The sequence below is a fragment of the Sciurus vulgaris genome, assembly GCF_902686455.1.
Source record: "Sciurus vulgaris genome assembly, chromosome: 10".
Taxonomy (NCBI): Eukaryota; Metazoa; Chordata; class Mammalia; order Rodentia; family Sciuridae; genus Sciurus; species Sciurus vulgaris.
The window spans coordinates 116,934,701-116,955,339 of record NC_136470.1 but is presented as its reverse complement, the minus strand read 5'-3'; the positions used below and the strand labels follow the sequence as shown (position 1 = coordinate 116,955,339).

Genomic DNA, 20,639 nt, shown 5'->3' with positions numbered 1-20,639 from the left:
AATATCCTGGGATGTCAGGGCCACCTCCAAGCTTTTGTAGGCCAGGAGTTGGCAAACATTTTCATAAACATCCAGAGAGTATTTGTGGCATTTTAAGTTATAAGGTCTCTGCTGGTAGCTAGTTAATTCTTCTGCTGTAACATGAAAATGGCTAGGCACAGTTGCATAACAATCAATACTTATGGACACTATAATGTTCATTTTATTTATTTATTTATTTATTTATTTATTTATTTATTTATTTATTTATTTATTTATTTTTGTGCCAGGTATTGAAGCCAGGTGCGCTTAATCACTGAATGACATCCCCAGTCCTTTTTTATATTTTATTTTGAGATAGGGTCTTGCTAGGTTGCTTAGAGCCTTGCTAAGTTTCTAAGGCTAGCTTTTAATTCACAATCCTCCTGCCTCAGCCTCCCAAGCCACTGGGATTACAGGCACGCACCATGGCGCCCAGCTTAAAATGTGAATTTCTTATAATTTTCACATGTCACAAACATTACCCCCCCCCTTTTTTTTAACCAAATGAAAATGCAAAACCTATTCTTAACATGCAGATACAGTAACAGGGAGAAGACTGGACTTGGCCCATGGGTTGTAGTTTGCTGACCCCTGCTCTAGGTTAGGAAGAGCATAATAAGAGGGTTTGCGTTGTCTTTGTGCATTTGTGTACTTCAGGGTAATCTTTTCCTGAGCTTAAAGGTACTCTAACTCTAGGGCTAAATCTCAGTAATGCACACAAAACCCCAAAACAACCTCTTGTGTTGATGGGTTTAGTTAAAGGCTAATATGAAAAACAGGTTTAGATTTTGTCTTGACATCGTTTAGGCCAGCTTTTTCTTTCCAGCAATCTCAGGTCCCTCTGTAAGGAACCCAGAAACATGTATGGACTTTTCATATTACCACACTCAAAAATTTTATCATGTGCCAGGTACAGTGGCACACACCTGTGATCCCAGCAACTTGCGAGGCTGAGGCAGGAGGATCCCAAGTTTAAAGCCAGCCTCAGCAACTTAATAAGGCCTTAGGCATCTTAAGAAGACCCTGTCTCAAAATAGAAGATAAAAATAACTGGGGATACACAGGGATGTAGCTCAGTGATAGAGCGCCTCTGAATCCAATCCCCTGTATTAAAATAAATAAATATTATATATATATATATATATATATATATATATATATTCATACAACCCACATGTACTAATTCATCCACATAATACATTTCCCAGTCTGAGTCACTCTTTCCAAACAAAAAGGTACAAATGACACATTACCACATATGTTGGCATATAATCTATTTCATAATGCTTTCCTGTCATTTTGGTCTCTTTGTTACCAAAACATCCCCATAATAAGATTCTCCATAAAAACAGTGGCAAAATACAGAAACAGGGACCCTGATTCCCTCCTTTTAAGTCACTTACCAATATCCACTGGGCTTACCCCAACTCCACCAAGCTCCTAGAAATGCCATTTTCTCATATGTCCCCCAATCATGACAATTTTATGAGATGACTTCTATGCCCCGTTAGCTCAAGTCATTTGTTTTTATCCTGCTTCTCAGCCTAAGAAAGGTAAGGGACAGGTTCCTTGTCAAGCTCTCACCTTTTGTCCCACGGATGATGTGGATGCTCTCACCAGCATTAATTCTAGCCTGAACATCTGTAGAACTGTTGAGTCCAGGAATAACAATATCTAGTGAAAAATAGATCTCAAATTTAGATTGCATAGGGTCTGACTAAAGAAAGGAAAGAAAATGCAAAGACCCACATCTATCCCAGGTTCTCAATGGTTTCCCACAAGCTTCTCTGTGGAGCAGAAGTTTAGAACCAAGAAAGGTGAAGCAGGCAGAATCCTTTGGAACTATCTCAACAAAGAATACTATGAAACCAAGAAATCTGTTCATCTTTCCAATTTTCCTTGCTTTTATCAAAAATTTATTATAGAGTTTTGGTTTAAAAAAAGTTTTAATTCAAATAGGATTTTTTCCCACCCTCTAAACTATTTGCATGTATCAGTTCCACATCACTTCAGGCTCCAAAAGTGGCCTCATCCTCTTCCATGTTGGCATTACTCCACACCTGGAGGATAGTGTTTTTAAGAATCAGCAGTGAAGTGAGACTGCAAAGAACTCTCTTTATTTATTGTTGTTGTTTTTTTACTCATTTCACATTTTTTTTTTTTTTACAATGGACATGTATTGTTTTTATTCTCATAAAAATCAATTAAGATGTTAAAATGTATATGCCATGAACATTCTAAATAGTAGGATGGAAAATAGGATCATAAAATGTTTTCCTTCCTAATCACTTTGAATCACAGTAGTTTGCTGACTAACTGAAGGGTGACTCGTCTGCCCCCTTCAGACTAATTTGCTCACTGGCCCAAAATGCTCCAGCTACATCAAACTCACAAAGAAAGAGACAATTCATGTTTTCTAATTACATAGGGAAGTTGGTAGCTGTGTTTTATACCTAACTGACCCTATGTTAGCTAGCAAGGCTCAGCACATTCACATCTGTGTGACAGCTTCTGAGACCTACCCTGTGATCTAATGACACTTTCATAATCCCTGTGTACTAGGAGGATTCTATCCACCACACTCAAGAAAACCCAGTTCTGTTATGAGATTATTTCACCAGATTGCAAATTCTTCAAGATTAGGGACTGCTATCTTCTCTATTTTTACCTACAGTACCAAATGTAGTAAGGTCTAGAATACAAAAGGTATTTGACAAATACTTTCCAATGAACAAAGTCATTTTAAAAGGGATGATAATCCTGAACAGAACTGAAGAGTTCTCTGACCTGTTGTGGTGACCACCTTCTGCACGAGGACTCCTGCCCGCTGCAAGTAGTTGATTGGGAAGTTCATGGATGGATTTGTGCTGGAAGCAGAGCTTACAGTGCCTCCCAGTGGGACATGCCGCGGCATCATAGGGATGGGGGTGGACTGTACAGGACGAACACTGGCCACAGGCTTTTCATCACCCTTCAGTGTTGGCTGCCTATAAGAAAAAGACAAACACACTTAGAGAGTTGAGAAGAACAGCTCCTGCCTCTCTCCAAAGGCTGTGGGGCCTCTCCAGACTGTCCTATACTACATTCTCAGTTACTGCTAAAGAGAAGCATCAGAAGAACCTTCAGGATCTGGTCAATTCAAAAGAAGACTAAAGCCAGGTAGAGGGGCACATGCCTGTAATTTCAGCTACCTGGGAGGCTCAGGCAGGAGGATCACAAGTTCAAGGCCAGCCTGGGCAGCTTAGTGAGATTTTTGTCTCTAAATAAATAAATAAATAGGGCTGAGGGTATAACTCAATGGTAGAGTGTCCCCAAGTTCAATTTCTAATACTGTGAGAAGGCAGAGTAGCCAAAAAAAGGCAGAGGGATAACACCTCTCCAAGGAAAGCAGATTAGATGTCAGTGGAATACCACCTTTCTGGAGATGTGTGAAGCCATGTGCTCCTCTGAATTTGGATTATCTACATCAAGAGTTGGTCCCTAAAAGGAAGTTAGAATGATACAAAGATGCACAGAGGGAGGAAAAGTCCTTCAGATCACAGGGTATATATTATGTTAAAGACCAAGGAGTAGAATTTTCCTCATTTATCCATGTGGTAGCAGGTGTTTAGGTGATCTTGAGAAATTGTCTGTCCCAAACTTAAACCATTTTTACTCTCTGAAACCTCAAATCTAAATAATACAAATACCTTTCTCTGTATTACTTTTCACCAAGCTCCTCCTAACTCCTAAGCTAGTCTAAACTGCCCCTCTAGTCATGACCACCATACAAAAGCAGCAACAGCAGCCAAAGTACTATGCACAAAAGCCAGACTTCTAAATGACCCAGTGCCACAGCCAATCTGAGAACTGGCTTAATATCAAAATGTTAATCTATGGTCAATAGCTCATTCTTCACTGATCACCTTCCTTTCAAATGGATGTTGGTACTTTGAGAAAGTTACTCCTGATTCAAGATTTTTATTTTTTAAAGTCCCTATCTCTAATGTCTTCAGTCTTTGGGCCTGGGATAGAGATTACCTTGGACTGGTATGTTCATCTTCATCTGACTGAAGACTGGCTCATGAGAACACTTTTAACACCACTCTGCTTTTGGACTTGATCTGCATGATTCCTCAATCACACTGCTCTTAGATTGCTACAGGTGCATTGGGGAAGCTCCCTGGCCACTGTAGACTTCAAAGTTCTCATACAGGCTAGATATCGAGCTCTAGGGCCTATTACCTAAATGTCCCAGATAGGTTTGGCAGATGTTAACTGGATTCCTCCCAGGATCAAAAGTCAGATGGGTGATGGGATACCAGCCTAAGTTTCATACTCTTGCAGGAGCTAAGTCTGGGAATTTGGACAGGAAGCCCTCCTCACATGTACCCAGATGAGGTGAAGAATCAGCAGAATCATTGTATGCCCCAACAAATGTGTTAAGAAGCTGGTATCTCTACAGGGCCAAGGTGGGCTAGAAATAGAGCTATCTCCTCACAGCCTAGCCTGGACCATTTGTCACATTTTCTCCCATTGGGTTCAGACTTAGTCTACTCCTGATGTTACAAAGAAAAGTCCAGAAAAAACAGGGGTGAAGAACAAGAGAAGAGAACATTCCCAGACAACACTATCTTGAAAAATGATACAGAAATAAGAAGCCTGAGGGCTATGAGAGTGACTTTCTACTTAAAAGTATATTCAATTTGCTATATAAAAAATAGCAAATTTGGGCAAGATAATAGAACACTTGCTTATCATGCAAAAGGATATGGGTTCTATTTCCAGCACTGAAAAAGAAAAACAAAACAAAAAAAAAAAAAAAAGGCAAATTTATCCACATGCGAAGAAAAAAACTAATCAGTGTTTTATACATAAAATCTTATTTTTTTCAAGTCCTCATTTGGCGAGTTTATTTTATTTATTTATTTATTTATTTATTTATTTATTTATAGTTGTAGATGGGACAGCATGCCTTTATTTTATATGTTTATTTTTATGTGATGCTTAGGATTGAACTCAGTGCCTCATATATGCTAGGCAAAGTCTCTGCCACTGAGCTACAGCCCCAGCCCCTGGCAAGGTTATTTTTTTACATATAACTCTTATAAACCGATTCCCCTTCAAATAAAATAATTTGCTTTCATTTAAAAAAAGTAGACAATTAAAACATGCAAACCACTCAATCGGACAGTTGATCTGGTTATTAAGTGGGAAGGTGAGGGCTGTAAGGCACTTTGTCTTGAAATTAAAAGAATAAACGGACACATAGATACTTCTTCTGTAATATCTAACAAAAAGTTTCCCTCTCTACTTAGCAACTGGCTTCCACCCAGTTCACATTTTCAACTACTCAAATTTTCTTGCTCAGGATCATGGCACACCCACAGAATGAAATCCCACTAGGAACAACAGTATTCCCAGATTGTAATCTGGGACCCAGAAAGAACATGGCCATCACCCTTGAACTTCGCTGCTATGTGACTTCTAGAGACAAGGTGCCGGGATAGGATGAAACTGTGGAAGGGCTGAACTTTGTGTTTTGGGAAGCTGTGCTCAATTCCGCTCTGCTTCGTTCCCCAGGATTTCATAAGAGCTCTTCTGAGTGAGAAAACCAGCAGCTCAGTTTTCCAGCCAGAGCAGTCAAAACCACAGTCACTTTAAAAACCATAGTTGCTGAACTATTTTGACCCTGACCCTAGAGGAAAACCTATCAGAGTTCATGACAGCAAATGAGTAGTTTGTAGGCTTTCTCTTTCGTTAAAAAAAGAAATTGAAAAATATTTGGGCCTGGCCTAGCAGCACACCCCACTTCCCCCACCCCCACCTTTCAGTAACTCACCAGTTCCTCTGACTGAAGGCAGGGATGCTGGTCAGGCTCTGGTCACTGGCAGGGTAATACTGTGCATACGATGGGCGGGTGTAGGGAACTGATGTGCGTTTGTCTTCCTCATAACTTTTCTTTGCTGCTTTTTTCTCAGCCTTGGTCAGCTTGTGATCCTTTCGGTTGAGGAGCAATGACTCATGCTCAAAAGGCTCCTAGGGACGCAGGGGGATGTTGATTTAATTATAAGTCTTCGTGCCAGTATGACTGACTGTCCTGCCAACATACTGATGGACAATGAGCCTTACTTTGAAACCAAGAAGAGGCTGGCTGTCCAGCACTAGTGAAGAGCCCGCTCACAGGCACACAAGCAGGTTTACTGTCTTTGAATCATAACTCTAACCTAGCACCAGATCCAGACACCTAAGCCTGCATTCCGTATCAGAAAATTAACAAAGTACATTTTCAGAACCTTCCCCCTCTTTCTGCTACGTAAACTCACAATGGCCAAATTATTCCACATGACTGAGCTCAGCGCTCCAAGAACAACCTGGAGGCAGGTGGTTGGGATAGGAGGGGGACTAAGTGGGTCAAGGAAAAGTTGCATCCCAGAGGTCTGAATGAAATACCACTTCAAATGAAGGAAGCAAGCTTGCCAGACCAGCCTCCTTGGATAGTCTGCCATGCCTGATGACTTCATGCCTACCAGGTTCTTACCTTGGTGATGAGGTGAGGGTACTTCAAACAAGCAAGTTGTAGAACTGATTCCTTGATCCCTTTTACATTCAAGGATGCTTGCGGAGCTGGCTCCTTCTCAACAAAGTGCAGTAGGTTTTCCACCTCCTTCCGGGTGAAGTTCAGCATCGGATTTAGATCATCCACCACCCGATCTAGAAGGGAGAAGAAATAAAGTCAGCACATAGCAAAGAAGTCTAAAAACACAATTATGAAGGCTGGCAGGGAGAAAGGAGGTTGTGTATGGCATAACTGTCACTACTAATGAAAAGTCATCCCACATTTGAAAGTCAAAGGTCAAGACTGGGGGTGACTGTGAATGTCTATAATTCCCACCAGTTGGGAGGCTAAGGCAGGAGGAGGCTGGGCAACTTTGAAAGACCCTAAGGGCTACAAAGGGCTGGAGGTATAGCTTAGTGGTAGAGCATCCCTGGGTTAAATTCCTGATATGGGTTGGGGGTGGGGGTTCCTAGAACCAGGTATAAGGCCGGGGTAAATGGAAATATCAGAAGAGAAAACTGTATAACTAGCTTGGCTCTTGTCATTAAACTCATCTTCAAAATAGTTAGGTCAATCCCCTTTTAATGATTTGAATGAGAATGAGATGGAAGGAACTACTGGCTTTCTAAGATTCACAGCCCGCCTAGTCCCCATATCCTGTTCTTCCCCTCCCCTCTTTGATACTGTAAGGACAGTGATACTGTAAGGACAGTATAGATGTGCCTCTGGAATGCTTTCAAGATGGCCCACCTGACATGCCCTGCTTGGAAATCTGACGGTCATAGATCTTCTTTTCAAGTGTATAATCAGCCACCAAACGATAGATATGACAGGGCTTTTTCTGGCCATAACGGTATACCCGACATACTGCTTGGGCATCATGGCAAGGGTTCCAGGAAGCATCAAATACCACCACTCGATTGGCACCAATCAGATTCACACCCAAGCATCCAGCCCTTTAAAACACAAGGCAAAAGTCTTTAGTCTTAAAGAAGCTTTTTCATCAGCTTTACCCTCTGTGACTCCTACCCCAACATCACTCTCTTCATTCTAAGCACAGTATACTCAAGAATTTTGCTGTCCCACTGAAAACTAGTTACATTCCTCAAGCACTGAAAAGTATACCCTAAAATCCAACATGGCAGTGCCTACAGCTCTCTACTCCTCTGTAACAAGTACGGCCCCACATCCTGGACCCAGATTGATGCCCCCTGGTCAGGGAAGACTTCTACACACAGATGTTCCCAGTGTTTTTACTCTAATCACTGAGCGGAATGATGGACTCATAACCCTGTTATGGGACATTCTGATGGCAGAAGGCAGCACAGCTCTTGAGGTAGTTGGCATGAGATAAAGAATGCACCAGTCTTTTGTGATTACATTCTACTTTTCACTTTTTGAAGCACTTTGACATTTATCACATGTTTAAGACTCAGAACAATCCTCAGACAAAAACTAATTATGAATATTAGTGAAAGTGTCAAAGAACTTTATGACACTATGACAACTGCTCCTCTACCACGACTTCTTTTGGGGATGCCCTCTCTGATATCAAAAACAAGTTACACACCTGAGCAAACTTGAATGAGCCTTTGAGGTATTTGCTTAGGTGATCAATTGCTTGAATATACCCCTTTGACCTTTTCTCTTTCAGGTTTCACTCACCTTGTGGAGAGAAGGAACAGCCAGGTGGTGAGGTTGCTGGGATCATTGAACTGATTAATGAGTCGCTCCCTCTCAAAGGCAGGGGTACTACCATCTAGCCCTAGGAAGGAAAGGAAAAATCACAAGAAATATATAGATGAGAGCAGTGATACTCAGCAAAAATCACCGGGAAATGTGTTTTACAAACAAAATAAAACAAACGAACAGAAGCATTAAGGTGCTCAGAACCCTCTTCCCCTCCCCCCCCCAATGACTCTACAATGAAGTTCAGGCTTCCACAACAGTGAAAGTACCCTCAGGTGATTTTCACATGCAACAAGGACCATAAACAATTTTTCTGCCCTTTTGTATCTTAGGTGAATTCTAAACCCAAGGTTTTCAGACTTAAGAGTGCATACTACTCACCTAAGGAGCTTAGAAAACAATGGTTCAAGGTGACCTCTCTGCCTCAGCCCAGGGAGTCCTGGGGTGAGTTCAGGGAGACTAAGGATTTTGTGTTTTGATATGGGTAATGTTCTTCCACCAGATATTTGCATTTTTAACAAGCTTCTTAGACTAAAAACTTGCTTTAAGAAGACATAAAAGAAATAGAGCTGGAGCAGCTAACTGCAACACATGAATGAAAAGAGAGGAGCTCAAAAAGGGAAGGAAAAAATATATCACCTTCAGTTAAGAAGCAGCATAAATAAAAAAGGAGCAACATTTGTCACATTGGATAAAGGGCAAAGGTATGAAATACCAGATGGAGAACTGAATTACTACTGCTATAGGAAGCAATAGTATAATTGCTTGGTATTGTGGTTCTCAATCAGGACCCAGCCTATCTTTCCAACTTGAGTTCTCACAATTTCAAAGCGCAGCTCACCACTAACTTACTGGGCAAGCCTACAGTAAATACAAGCTCTGAACCACACCCTGTGCTGGGGTCTCCTTGCCACCCTCTGAACCTCCATTCCTCTAAATCCTTCCTTAGGCCAGTGGTTCTTATGGAGCATGATTTCTCTACTCTTGCACTTCCCAGGGGATATGTGGCAATATCTGGAGATATTTTTGATTGTCAAATTGTCTCTAGTGAGTAGAGACCAGGGATGCTACTAAACATCCACAATATATAGGAGAGCTCCCTATAACCACAGTTTGGCCCAAATGTCAACAGAGCTGAGGTCACTATTGCTCAACTTATTTTCCATTACCTTTCCCCTAAGGATCCTTTTTAGACATTTTTTCCCCATCATATCATGTCTTCCATGAAATTTCAATACACAGATATACTATAGGTCTGTTTATACATTATATGTATACCTGTGACTTATACATTAAAAAAAGGTTAAGCATTTTTTCATACACACACACACACACACACACACACACACACACACACACACACAATTTTCATCCCCTTAGGGGTATTATCTTCCCCAGAGGGAAAGCAGGATTGGACTTGTACTCCTCTACTCTTCTGCCTTGGAATGTTTTTCAGGCCACTTTCATTCTGTATATACGAATTCTCCCCCATCTTTTCTAAATCACTTTTCCAGCCAGTCTCACCAGACTTATCTGTCCTCCTTAGAAGCCCAGAATGGGCAAACAGTGCGACATTTGTACTAGAGCTATTACATCTCAAATGAAGACAATACCTTCTACTTCTCTACATGCCTCCTATCTTTCCCAAGCTCCCCAGTTCCTAATACCGTGATTCATTCACAACAGTTTGCTCTTAGGGTGCTCCTAGGCTAATCACAGATTATTTCTATGCGCTTGATGGTTTTAGGGTGCTCCTAGGCTAATCACAGATTATTTCTATGCGCTTGATGGTGAGAGGAGCAGAAGAAGAAGAAAGAAGAGAGAAGGCAGACAGATCTTTCCAAGGCTCCAAGAACAGCAGCAATGAACTCACGGAAGTAGCTGACATTTCGAACCCACTTTGGTGCTCCTTGCCCCTCAGTACCAGGCAGACAGGGTACTTCTCGCTTTCCCAGGAATTCTTCAATGAGAGCCAAGGTGGAAAGACTCTGGCTAAAAGGGAAAATATAGTTCAGATGGCTCCCAGATCCAAGAACCTTGTTTTCAATAGGCCTATACTGATGTGCCACCTTCTGACAATGGAAGCCCCCATAACCTATTACCCATAAGCAGCAACCCCATCAAGAACAACCAAAGATATTCTGCCTAATGGAAGCAAAACCATCTACATTTTTTATTACTACCGCTCCACTGAAAAAAATAAGTTTCTCCATCCTTATTTCCTCCACTGAAAAATTTTGGGGTTTAGGTCAACATTCAAATAGCATTCAGCACTACAAACCAATACCATGTGAATATACATTAAATCTGATTATAGGCCACAGGCAATCTTAAGGATCTTGCTAGGGAAACAGAATAACTTGGCTTTTTCCAAAACAATGTAGATGGTCAGTCTCCCCTGAAGTGATCCTTAAAATCAAGGGTCACTAGGTTCTCCCAAGTTAGATCATTGCTGCCCTCTCAAAATGTGTCACATATATGCATGTATGAATATGTCACAATGAATCCTACTTTTATTCATAAGTACAATGTATCAATTTTTAAAATAAGTAAATAGAAGGGAGATCAGTATAGCAGAGAAAGGGGACTAGGGAGAGGAAAGAGGCAGGAGAAAAGGGAAATAACATGGAATGAAATGGAGCAAATTATGTTATGTGCACATATGATTATACCAACAATGAAATAACAAAAATAATAAAAACGGAGGCTGGGGCTATAGCTCAGTGGCAGAATGCTTGCCAAGCATGTGTGAGGCACTGGGTTCAATCCTTAGCACCACAGAAAAATAAACAAAGGCATTCTGTCCATCTACAACTACAAGAAAAATTTAAATAATAAAAAAAAAAATTTTAAAGAAAATTCAAAGTGTGTCACAAGTAAAAGCCCTTATCAGAGGCTCCCAAGGAAAGTTCCTGCTACGTAGCTTTCCCTGGGGCATAATCTAGTCAGAACAAAGAAGGAGAAGAAATCTACTTCATGTCTGTTTTCCTGGGAAGTCAGGTCTTGATGAGACTCAAAGCCCCAGCTAGACTGACAATGTGACTGAAACAAATTATATCAATTACTGGGCCTTATATACAAAACTTTTAAAGGGGAGGGATAAAAGCAGATTAGAAGAAAGATCAGCAAAGGTTTTCTGTAAAGGGTAAAATAACAAACATTTTAAGCTCACATATACTCTGCTGAATATTTTGTTGTTGTTTTACAACTCTTTAAATTTTTTTTTTTTTTATTGTAAACAAATGGGATACATGTTGCCTCTCTGTTTGTACATGGCGCAAAGGCATACCATTTGCGTAATCATAAATCCACATACAGTAATGTTGTTTGATTCATTCTGTTATTTTTTCCCCTTCCCTAAAATTTTTAAGAACTATTTTTAGCTCTCAAACTGAACAAAGTATTTGCAGCGCACATGCCTGTAATCTCAGCAACTCAGAAGGCTGAGGCAGGAGGATTGCAGTTCAAGTCCAGCCTGGGCAATTTAGCAAGACCCTGTCTCAAAATAAAAAATAAAAAGGGCTGGGACTGTAGTTCAGTGGGAGCAAAAAACCAGCCACAGGCTGTATCCAGTCAAGACCATAGTTTGAAGGATGAGACAATGATCTCCAATGTTAGCTTAGGGTTCTAAATTGTTCTCTGTGGAGAAACCACATTGGGTAAAGACAGAAACTTTGAGAGAGAGACAGAAAATGCAAGAAGGTTCACACAATAAGTGTTTGGTTGAAAAGGCACTGCAAGAGAAAAGAGAGCTAATGTGAGCCTAGTTGGTCTCACTCTCCAGGAACTGTGTGAATCCTTACCAGAGAAAGGACAATCTCAACTGGGAATTTCTCTTCCTACCTAAACACGAGGATCTTGTCCCCAAGCTTCACACTTTCCTCAATCAGGTGGAAAAGCAGTACCATCTTGGGAGAATTTTCTAAGACTCCGGTCTGATAATTAGTCAGAAGGTCCTTGGCCTGCAAGAGAGAAATGAGGCAGCTTGGAGCAGGTCCAAGGCCAGATATTAGAAATAAAATTCTCTCCAAGACCATAGCCCACTGGCCATCTTCAGAGTTCCCTACACAGACTTGGCAGTATACTACATTGTGCACCCAACTCTCGTACCAAGTGGGCCATGCACCATCCCTTCTCAGCATTATTTTATGGTTATTGTAGGATGTGCTTGACTCACCCATTCATATGTGACGATGTTGTTGCCTCGCTCCTGGAACGGGTTGAAGCCAACCCCCTGTAGGAACTTGCTATTGGTTGCCTCTCCCATTGAGGAAGCCAAGGTGCTATCCTCTCCCTTGGCTTTTGCTCCCTGTGGTGGACAGCGGGCACTGGTCCCTGCTGAGCCAAGCTCTTCCACGTCTAGGTCCTGCTCATTGGCCAGGTTCTCCTTCTGAAGGGCTTCATAAAGCACATCAGGGTGATTCCAGATCTGAGGTAAAAAGAAATGGGGGCATTGGACAGAGAACACTCCAAGGGTGTCCCAGAGAGTATGGAAACTTACACCTCTCATAGTACATATTGTCACATCAAAAATTAATGTACCTCTAACAACCTTCAAAAAGCCTACACATTTGCTTTTACTACCAACTCTGATGACCATGACACATGACTGGGAAAGTTCATACCAGGGGCATAACAGTATGTTTGGTATCTAATCAAAAAGGCTGTGTCACAAACCTTGCATTCTTATTCAAATAAGAATGTTTTTGTTTCACTAAGTGGCTACAGTCAGCTACTGTATGAAACAAGACTAATTTCTCCCTATGGAGAAGATGTATCTGACTTATATATGACCAATCATATGTCCTTTCAGGGACAATTCCTAGCAATAGATGAGAATTTCTGGGAGAGGGGCAGGAAGGAGGAAGGTATACTAATCCAGAAGCACTATCATAGACCACTTTTGTTTTTGTTTCCTGGCTCTAGTCTAGAACTGTGGCTACAAAAGAAATACTTTAAACCCCACTTGTCCCCGGACATACTCAGCTGACTTACTGAAGTAGCGAGCAATCAGGAATAATACCTAACAGGCCTGCTCAGAGTACAGCCCAGGATACAGAATCAAAGAAATAGTTCCCTCAGTGACAGGATGAAAGAGATCTCAATTGATTAAAAAAACAAATCAGACATAAAGTAACCAAATAACTTGTCTACGCTATACACTTCTAGAAGACTGACTAACAGTCAAAAACTCCACCCCAAAATATTCCTCCATCACCCAACTCCCTTTTCCTAGTGAAAAGGACAGTGAGAAAGCACATTCTCAAGTTTGACATAAAAAGTTGTGCAACTGAGCTACAAGAGGCACCAGTTACACTATACTCTACAAGTGGAACCCCTAAGAACTTTGAGGTGCACGATCAGCACATCTCTTCTTGGAGCTCTTAAGGAGCACTCCAGTGCAGTGAACTGAGGTATCCTATCTCACTTTTTTCTTCCTTTATCAAGGACTCCCAACACAAGTAACTCACAGACTGTGTTCATGCTTAGTATCCAACACGATCTTCCCTGAGGCCCCAACGCACCTTGCAGCACACACAGAAAGCCTTGAGAGGGTTCAGCCCCAGCCAGCCACTGCTACCACAGTCCCGGAAACGGTCCATGAACTGTGTATACAAATCTCGTTGAATCTTAGAGAGCCGCACCAGGATCACATTCTCTTCCTTGGCAGGGAGATGAATCTTCAGCACAGTATGGCCTCTCCTAGAGAGGCAGAAATCAGAAGTGGCCAGGAAGTGTGGCTAGAAGGGAACAGTGCAGGAAGAAAACATAGCCTTGTGCTCCTGACACACCTCTCTCTCGAGGATCTCAATATGCAACCTTTCAATAATGCAGAGTGGTTTGTCACCATGAAGAAGAAACCTGTCTTAAGGATTAACCAAACCAAGGAGGCAGAGTGGCCTGTCCTAGGTTATTATTGACTGAGTGACCAAAACCAGAGGAACCCCAATTCACAGCTTTCTCCTTTCTCTATATATGCTATCTTAAAAAAGTTTCATAGGAACTACTTTAGACGAACCTGAGCTAGAACTACATCAACTAAGATGCTGAGACTGGTAAGATCATAGTCCTAGAACCACCACTTCTATTCTTTCACCCAACTTGCAGATGTTAGCTCTCTCTTGCTTCTTTCAGCAAGTAAAGCAGGTGTCTCTAGTAATTTTAAAGATAACTTTTGAGTGAAGCACTTCTAGGTCAAATTTTCATAAGACTGAAATGGTAAATATCCATCATCTACTAGTTTTTTACACATAGCAAAGTTTATTACTAGGAAGAGACCTCCTATTGTAACATCTCTGCTTCATAATAGCCTTAGAAAGCTCACTGCCCTCTGAGGATGCAGAAAACAGGGCACTGATCCTGGCTCACCTCTGCACAAAACCCTCCAGGAGGCTGTGCAGGACATGGCTCCGGTATCGCATGAGGCGTACGTCCTGAGGCGTGCTGTCGATACACTGCCCATTCAGGATAGGGCGTTCAAACATGTTGCTGAACTCCTGCCGAGTGCCAAGGAAGTCTGGGCGTACAAAGTCCACCATGCACCAGTACTCGATGAGGTTGTTCTGCAGGGGGTACCCAGTCAGCACCACCCTGCGGCGAGAGCGTATGTTCTTCAGAGCCTGTGAGGTGCTGGCCTGGCAGTTTTTGATGCGGTGTCCCTCATCACAGATCACCACATCAGGACCAGGGCGGCATAAGGCCTTCTCAAACTCTAGGGAGGGAAGAGGATCCGGAGTCAGAGGGTGAGAGGGCCTGCTCTTAGTCAGTAATATGAGAAGTAGGGGAGCACCCTGGAGGAGACAGAAGAAATGAAGGAAGCAGGAAAGCAAGAGTCAGCCCCCATTGGTGAAAGGGAGCCAGCCATCCAATTTCCTGCATGTCTGGTGTGATGCTAACCTGGTCATTGACTCTTGCAACAGGTATCCCCTCTCCCTTATTCTTTTCCTTACTGTATTTCTTTTTAGGCTAACAGTAAAACTGATCTGCAATCCTAGGACTTATACCAACCAACTGGGCAGCAGAGAGCAGGAACTCAGAGTGCCAGCTCATGATTAAAAATACATCTGGTAGGAATATTCCAGACCCTTCACTGGGCTCTCACCATTACTGGCATCTTGGCTCCTTCTGAGGACTGGCTGTTAGGAGCTAACTAAAGGACAAAGTCCTTTAGTTATTCACCAGTCATTGTTAAAAGGCAAATTCATTTCAACTCTGCCACAGAAGAAAACATAGACCAAACAGTCTCACAGATGAAGAGACCTATAAAATGAATGACCTCTGAGCACTTTAAAAACTTTCTTCCTACTAGGTACAGTGGCACACACCTGTAATCTCAGCAACCTAGGAGGCTGAGGAAGGAAAATCACAAGTTCAAGGCCAGCCTCAGCATCTTAGTAAGACCCCCATCTCAAAATGAGAAATAAAAAGGGTTGGGGAATATAACTCAGTGATAAAGCACCCTTGGGTTCAATTCCCAGTAAAAAAGGAAAAAGAAAAAACAACTTTCTTCCCCAAATGGGCAAAAGTTCCTTAGAGAAAGAAATAGAACTACGAGTGGAAGGATTTCCACTGAAAGCAACTAGGATAAATTCCTTTTCATAAATTCATACATAATAGTACTACTCTTCTATCTTTTTATCAATGATTTAAATACTTTATAAACCTGGTGCAGTGGTACATGCCTGAAATTCTAGCTACTTGGGAGGCTGAAGTACGAGAACCTCAAGTTTGAGGCCAGCCTCATCAATGTAACAAGAGCCTCTCAAAGAGTTGGGGAGGTAGAACACTAATGCACAAGACCCTGGTTTCGATACCCAGTATGAAAAAATGAAAATAAAAATTTTCTTAATATTTTCTCAGAACATTTCTAGGAAGTGGTAAAGGGAGTAATTACTCTCTCAACTGTTCTGTGAGAGAAACAAGGACAGATGGACAAGGGAGTCTCTCTAACACAAGGTGTGGCCTGCATGAAAAGTAGCACATTCTGAGAGTCACTGGAGGTTGTCTAACCTATCCTGGGGAACAGGATTTCTGGTTCATGATAATTCACATCAATAATACACTTCATACCTGACTAGCAGACATTATTTCTTTTTTCTTGAAACACCCCCACAAGTATTTCTGGGACAGGCTGCCCACCTCTACGAAACTCCTGCTGTCGATCTTCCTCATCCAGATCAATGATGACCGGGTGAGAGCGTTTCTTGGTTTTCTTCGGTCTACCTGTGGCAAAGGATTTCTTCAGAGTGAGGAGTCTGTACATTTCGTACCCCATCAGCAGCACCCCACCCTCTGACACCCAATCAGCCATCACTTTAGCACGAGATGCCATCGTCCTGCAAGAGTGAACAGAGAAAATTGTGTGAGATATGATATCTCAGTAAAGTTGGGGTATGTGTTTGTGTTTGTTTTAAAAAAAGGTGAATAGAGATAAAGTATTATTTCTTTTGGAATAGCAATAAAAGTATTATTCCTCAGGAAGAATCCTTAAGCTGTGTTGTATATTTAGAACTCTTTATTGACAAAGATTTCATATAGTATCAAGTACAGGATTTGTCAGTTGCCTGAGACTTTCCTTTCATCCCAGAGATTCCATTTGTACTGAGGATGAACTGGGTCATTGATGATGGTTAAACAGAAGAAACACAGTAATTCAATAGCAAAAGGGATGAGAAAATAACCCCCTTCAGTACATATTCATGACTAAAACCCAACATTTGAGGGAGCATTTTAAGTTATTCCCATGATAAACACAAGGTCAGAGAAAGAAGGGTAACACTCTGCATTCCACCTGCACAGGTTCCAGTGAAAAACAGTAAACGGGCACTGATACTAGAGACCAAATAACCCTCAACACAGCCACTCCACTCATAAACATCCGAGCCCTCACTGTGTTTCACCAACTACATGTTGACTAACAGTCCTAAAATCCAAGAAAGAAGAGCAGAGGATTAACCACTTGTTGAGTCACTCAGAGTCTCCTCATTTTAATGTGGGTGACCAAACATGACAAAAAGCAGTCTCTGCAGAAAATAAAGTCTACCTTCTCAATTAGCCACGTCAATGAGGGGAAAGAGCAGCATGAACTGTTGACTTGAACCAAGAAGTACTTTGGAGTTTTAGAAACTGAGTTTACTTTACAAAACAGAAATATAATTTTATTTAAATCTAAAACAAAAACAAGGTTTACACCTTTCAAAGTTGTAGAAGTTATACCATTAAAGGTCAACTATAGACAGATGCTTAAGAGAATGATGATCAGGTGTTTTAAAAAAGAGAGAAATATAAAAAGAAGTTAGAAGATGAAAATTCCATTCTATCATGTGAATTTTATTGCCATATACTGTGGAAAATGTGACCATACTCACAGATTTTTCATGATATAAAAGCATCCAAGAAATTTCTCAGGCTACATAACTCTGGCTTTACTGAAAAGCTGGGTAGACAGTAAAAAAAAAATAAGGAATAAGAACAGAGGAGGACACATCAAGAAAACAAAAGCAACCTGGGAAGATGGAGTACATAGTCAAATAGACTGCCCTAACATCCGGATCCAAGAAAGAAGTCTAAAAGGAAGAGGTAGAGATGAGAAGGCAGGTCACCTACTTGTGCTCATCATTCAAGATGTGAACTTTAAAGAACCGAGGCTGGACTTCTTCAGGCTTGTTGTCAGCTGGAAGGGATTCAGGAGCCGGAAGCCACATATTGAACTCTGCCAACCAGTTCTGAAGAGTATTAACCTATCAGAAAGTCAAGTCAAAAAAGACTTTTTTAAGAAACAAGTTCAGCCAGGTACAGTGGCACACACCTGTAATTCCAGTGGCTTAGGAGGCTAATGCAGGAGGACTGTGAGTTCAAAGCCAACCTCAGCAACTTAGTGAGGCCCTAAGCAATTCAGCAAGACTCTGTCTCTAAATAAAATATAAAAAGAGTTGGGGACATAGCTCAGTGGTTAAGTGCCCCCTGGTACCAAAAAAAAACAAAAACAAAAAAAAAAAAAAACAAGCTCAGAGTTGATCTCATCAAGCTTTTTAGTGCCCAATAAAGACTTTAGAGCTTTTCAGCAGGGTGACTATGTAGAGCCTTCCCCAAAACCCTTACCGGCACAATGGCGAGGACTGTTTTGGCTGGCGTGTGGCGGAAGAGGACATCAATGAAGGAGATCACTTGCAAAGTTTTCCCTAGACCCATGCTATGGGCCAGGATACAGCCAAAGCCACTACTGGTCTTAAACCTCTCCAGGGACTCCACAAGGTTATCATACAGGAACCGGATCCCACCAATCTGACCAGAAACAAAAAGAGATAAATGTCAGAGGGGCTGGCAAAGACCAGAGCTCTATTTTCACTCACTTTTGAATTAGTCAGAATTAAGCAAATGAGTAGGTATTACAATAGATCGCTGATGTGGACAGCCATAGAAGTTTCCCTATGAACTGGAGAAAACAGAAAATCATTCATCTGGTATAATGTCCCATCTGATATAAGAATCTGCTATACCAAATTCCTGACAGGGTCTTTCATTCAGCCTGGCTACCCTCAGCTCCAGACAGTTCATTCCTTCAGGGGAAGTTCTTGCTGCTGCAGTTCTTAAGCGGAGTATTGCTTTACCTTCATGGAACTTTCACCCACTGGTCCTGGTTCCAGGCTTTGGATCAATATAAACTATTCTGCTCCCAACTATCAGCAAGTCCCTCTGACATCTAACAGTCATATCTGTTGTGAATTCATGCCTTCCTAATCAAAGCCCTATTCTCCAGAGAACCTCTCAAGCTCCTCCTTTCTTATTCCACAAGAGGAGGTGCAAGAACTATTAGGCCAAAAGCTCTAGTAACTTATATGTGACCAGGAAAATGTGTCTCTTCTCTTTCTCCTACCCTTTGTATACATAGGAATCTTGAATTGTCACCTGCTAAGAGAAGGATCAGGCTATTCGAAAGCTACTTTATAGGCTCAAACTTGAAATTCACAGCTGTGAGGCTAATAACCACAAGCAGGCAATGAAGCTCCCAGCAAGAAAACAGAATGGAAAAAAAGAGAAGGGAAAGATTTGTTGTACCTGATGAGGTTTCACAGCCCGTGCCAACTGTGGGGCGAGGAAGACATTTTCCTCCTCTGGAGGGTGGTTCAGGTTGACAAGAACCCGCCCAAGAGCATCATGCTGGTTTAAGGCGTCATTCACATGGGTGCCACCCTTCTCTTCTTCCTCATCCTCCTCACTGACAGACTCACTGCTGTCCACAATGTGCAGAGTGTCCTCCTCTCCAGAGCTCAGTTCAATCACCTCTGAGACAGCAATAAAACAAAACAAAAACCCAGAGAACAGAGATAATTTACTGCTGGTTATCGAAGCAGAAATGTGTGTATCCTTAGTTAGAATTTATCATCAGTTATAAAAATTTTGAATTTGTTTCCCTCTCTTCCATCTTTAAGTTAAGGGGAAAATTTACATTTACTAAGGTGAGTCAGGGAAATCTGTCAAAGCTATGCTCCAAACGGAAAGAAAAAGGACTAAACTCTTCAAAAGTACAGTCAATCTCAGGATTGGAAAGGCACCGCTGGCTGGTTCTTACCATCTCGACTGCTTTTTTCATCCTCACTGCCACTGCTACTGTCCAAACAAATGACTTCCTGGGCCAAGACCCGAGGAGGCAGTTGAGGACCATCACTTGCTCTTAAGACAATTTCCTCTAGAAAAAGAAAGATGAAAGGGAATGTCAAAACCACACTACTATCAACCTGATCTCCAGAAAAATCCTAATCATTTGGCATGTTAATATACAAAGTTACAGGGAAAAAACTGCAATAAAATCAATTTGAGGAGTGCATTTTTGTCCGTTTCTATTTTTAAAGAATTCCCAGGAGGCCACAATCATACTACAGGTCTTATTTTTAACACTGTGCAAGCCCAGTGCCTCTTCTCCCTGCCATCTCCATTGCTTACCAGGGAGGAACTCCAGGGGAACAGTAGGAATTGGGGCCGCATAATCTTTCCTCTGCTGCTCCAGGCGCTTCCTTCTTTCCAACTCTTCCTGCTGTGCTGCTTTGGTAACAGGCTCCAATTGATCCTCCCGGAGTAGCTTTCTAAACATTAAAGAAGAGCAATTGTGTTCACTTAAGATTTGGGTAATGTCAAGATAAAGAGGGAAATGACCATTGCTAAGCTCAGAGAAATGATGGGGAAAGAGAAGAAATCACTTAAGCCCCACCAAACCTATGCAATGGACAAGGTTAAAAGAGGGATGGGGGGTGGGAGGGTTCAAGTTCAGGTAGTATTAGGCTAACATACTTTTCATATTATTTAACTTCCTGACAGATGCCCCTGTGGACTTTTTTCTGTACATACAAGAGATAGAGAGTAAAACAGGGCAATATGGCTTACAAAGCTGAAA

The 20,639-nt window shown here is 41.6% G+C and overlaps 1 protein-coding gene across 3 annotated transcripts in view; it reads right to left on the bottom strand.

Annotated features, from left to right (window-relative positions):
* The window catches only part of RAD54L2 (RAD54 like 2), a 152,499-nt gene that overhangs the window by 8,456 nt on the left and 123,404 nt on the right, over positions 1–20,639 (bottom strand). For all 3 annotated transcript variants that reach the window (XM_079101045.1, XM_079101043.1, XM_079101044.1), the window contains exons 4-20: positions 20,192–20,331; positions 19,821–19,937; positions 19,307–19,533; positions 18,350–18,532; positions 17,855–17,988; positions 16,388–16,584; positions 14,618–14,960; positions 13,774–13,951; positions 12,426–12,677; positions 12,092–12,210; positions 10,122–10,240; positions 8,225–8,324; positions 7,310–7,515; positions 6,542–6,714; positions 5,843–6,039; positions 2,809–3,008; positions 1,606–1,695 (exon numbers count right to left, since the gene is read on the bottom strand). In XM_079101045.1, coding sequence (XP_078957171.1) covers positions 1,606–1,695; positions 2,809–3,008; positions 5,843–6,039; positions 6,542–6,714; positions 7,310–7,515; positions 8,225–8,324; positions 10,122–10,240; positions 12,092–12,210; positions 12,426–12,677; positions 13,774–13,951; positions 14,618–14,960; positions 16,388–16,584; positions 17,855–17,988; positions 18,350–18,532; positions 19,307–19,533; positions 19,821–19,937; positions 20,192–20,331 — 2,975 coding nt within the window. The remainder of the gene's footprint in view (positions 1–1,605; positions 1,696–2,808; positions 3,009–5,842; positions 6,040–6,541; positions 6,715–7,309; positions 7,516–8,224; positions 8,325–10,121; positions 10,241–12,091; positions 12,211–12,425; positions 12,678–13,773; positions 13,952–14,617; positions 14,961–16,387; positions 16,585–17,854; positions 17,989–18,349; positions 18,533–19,306; positions 19,534–19,820; positions 19,938–20,191; positions 20,332–20,639) is intronic.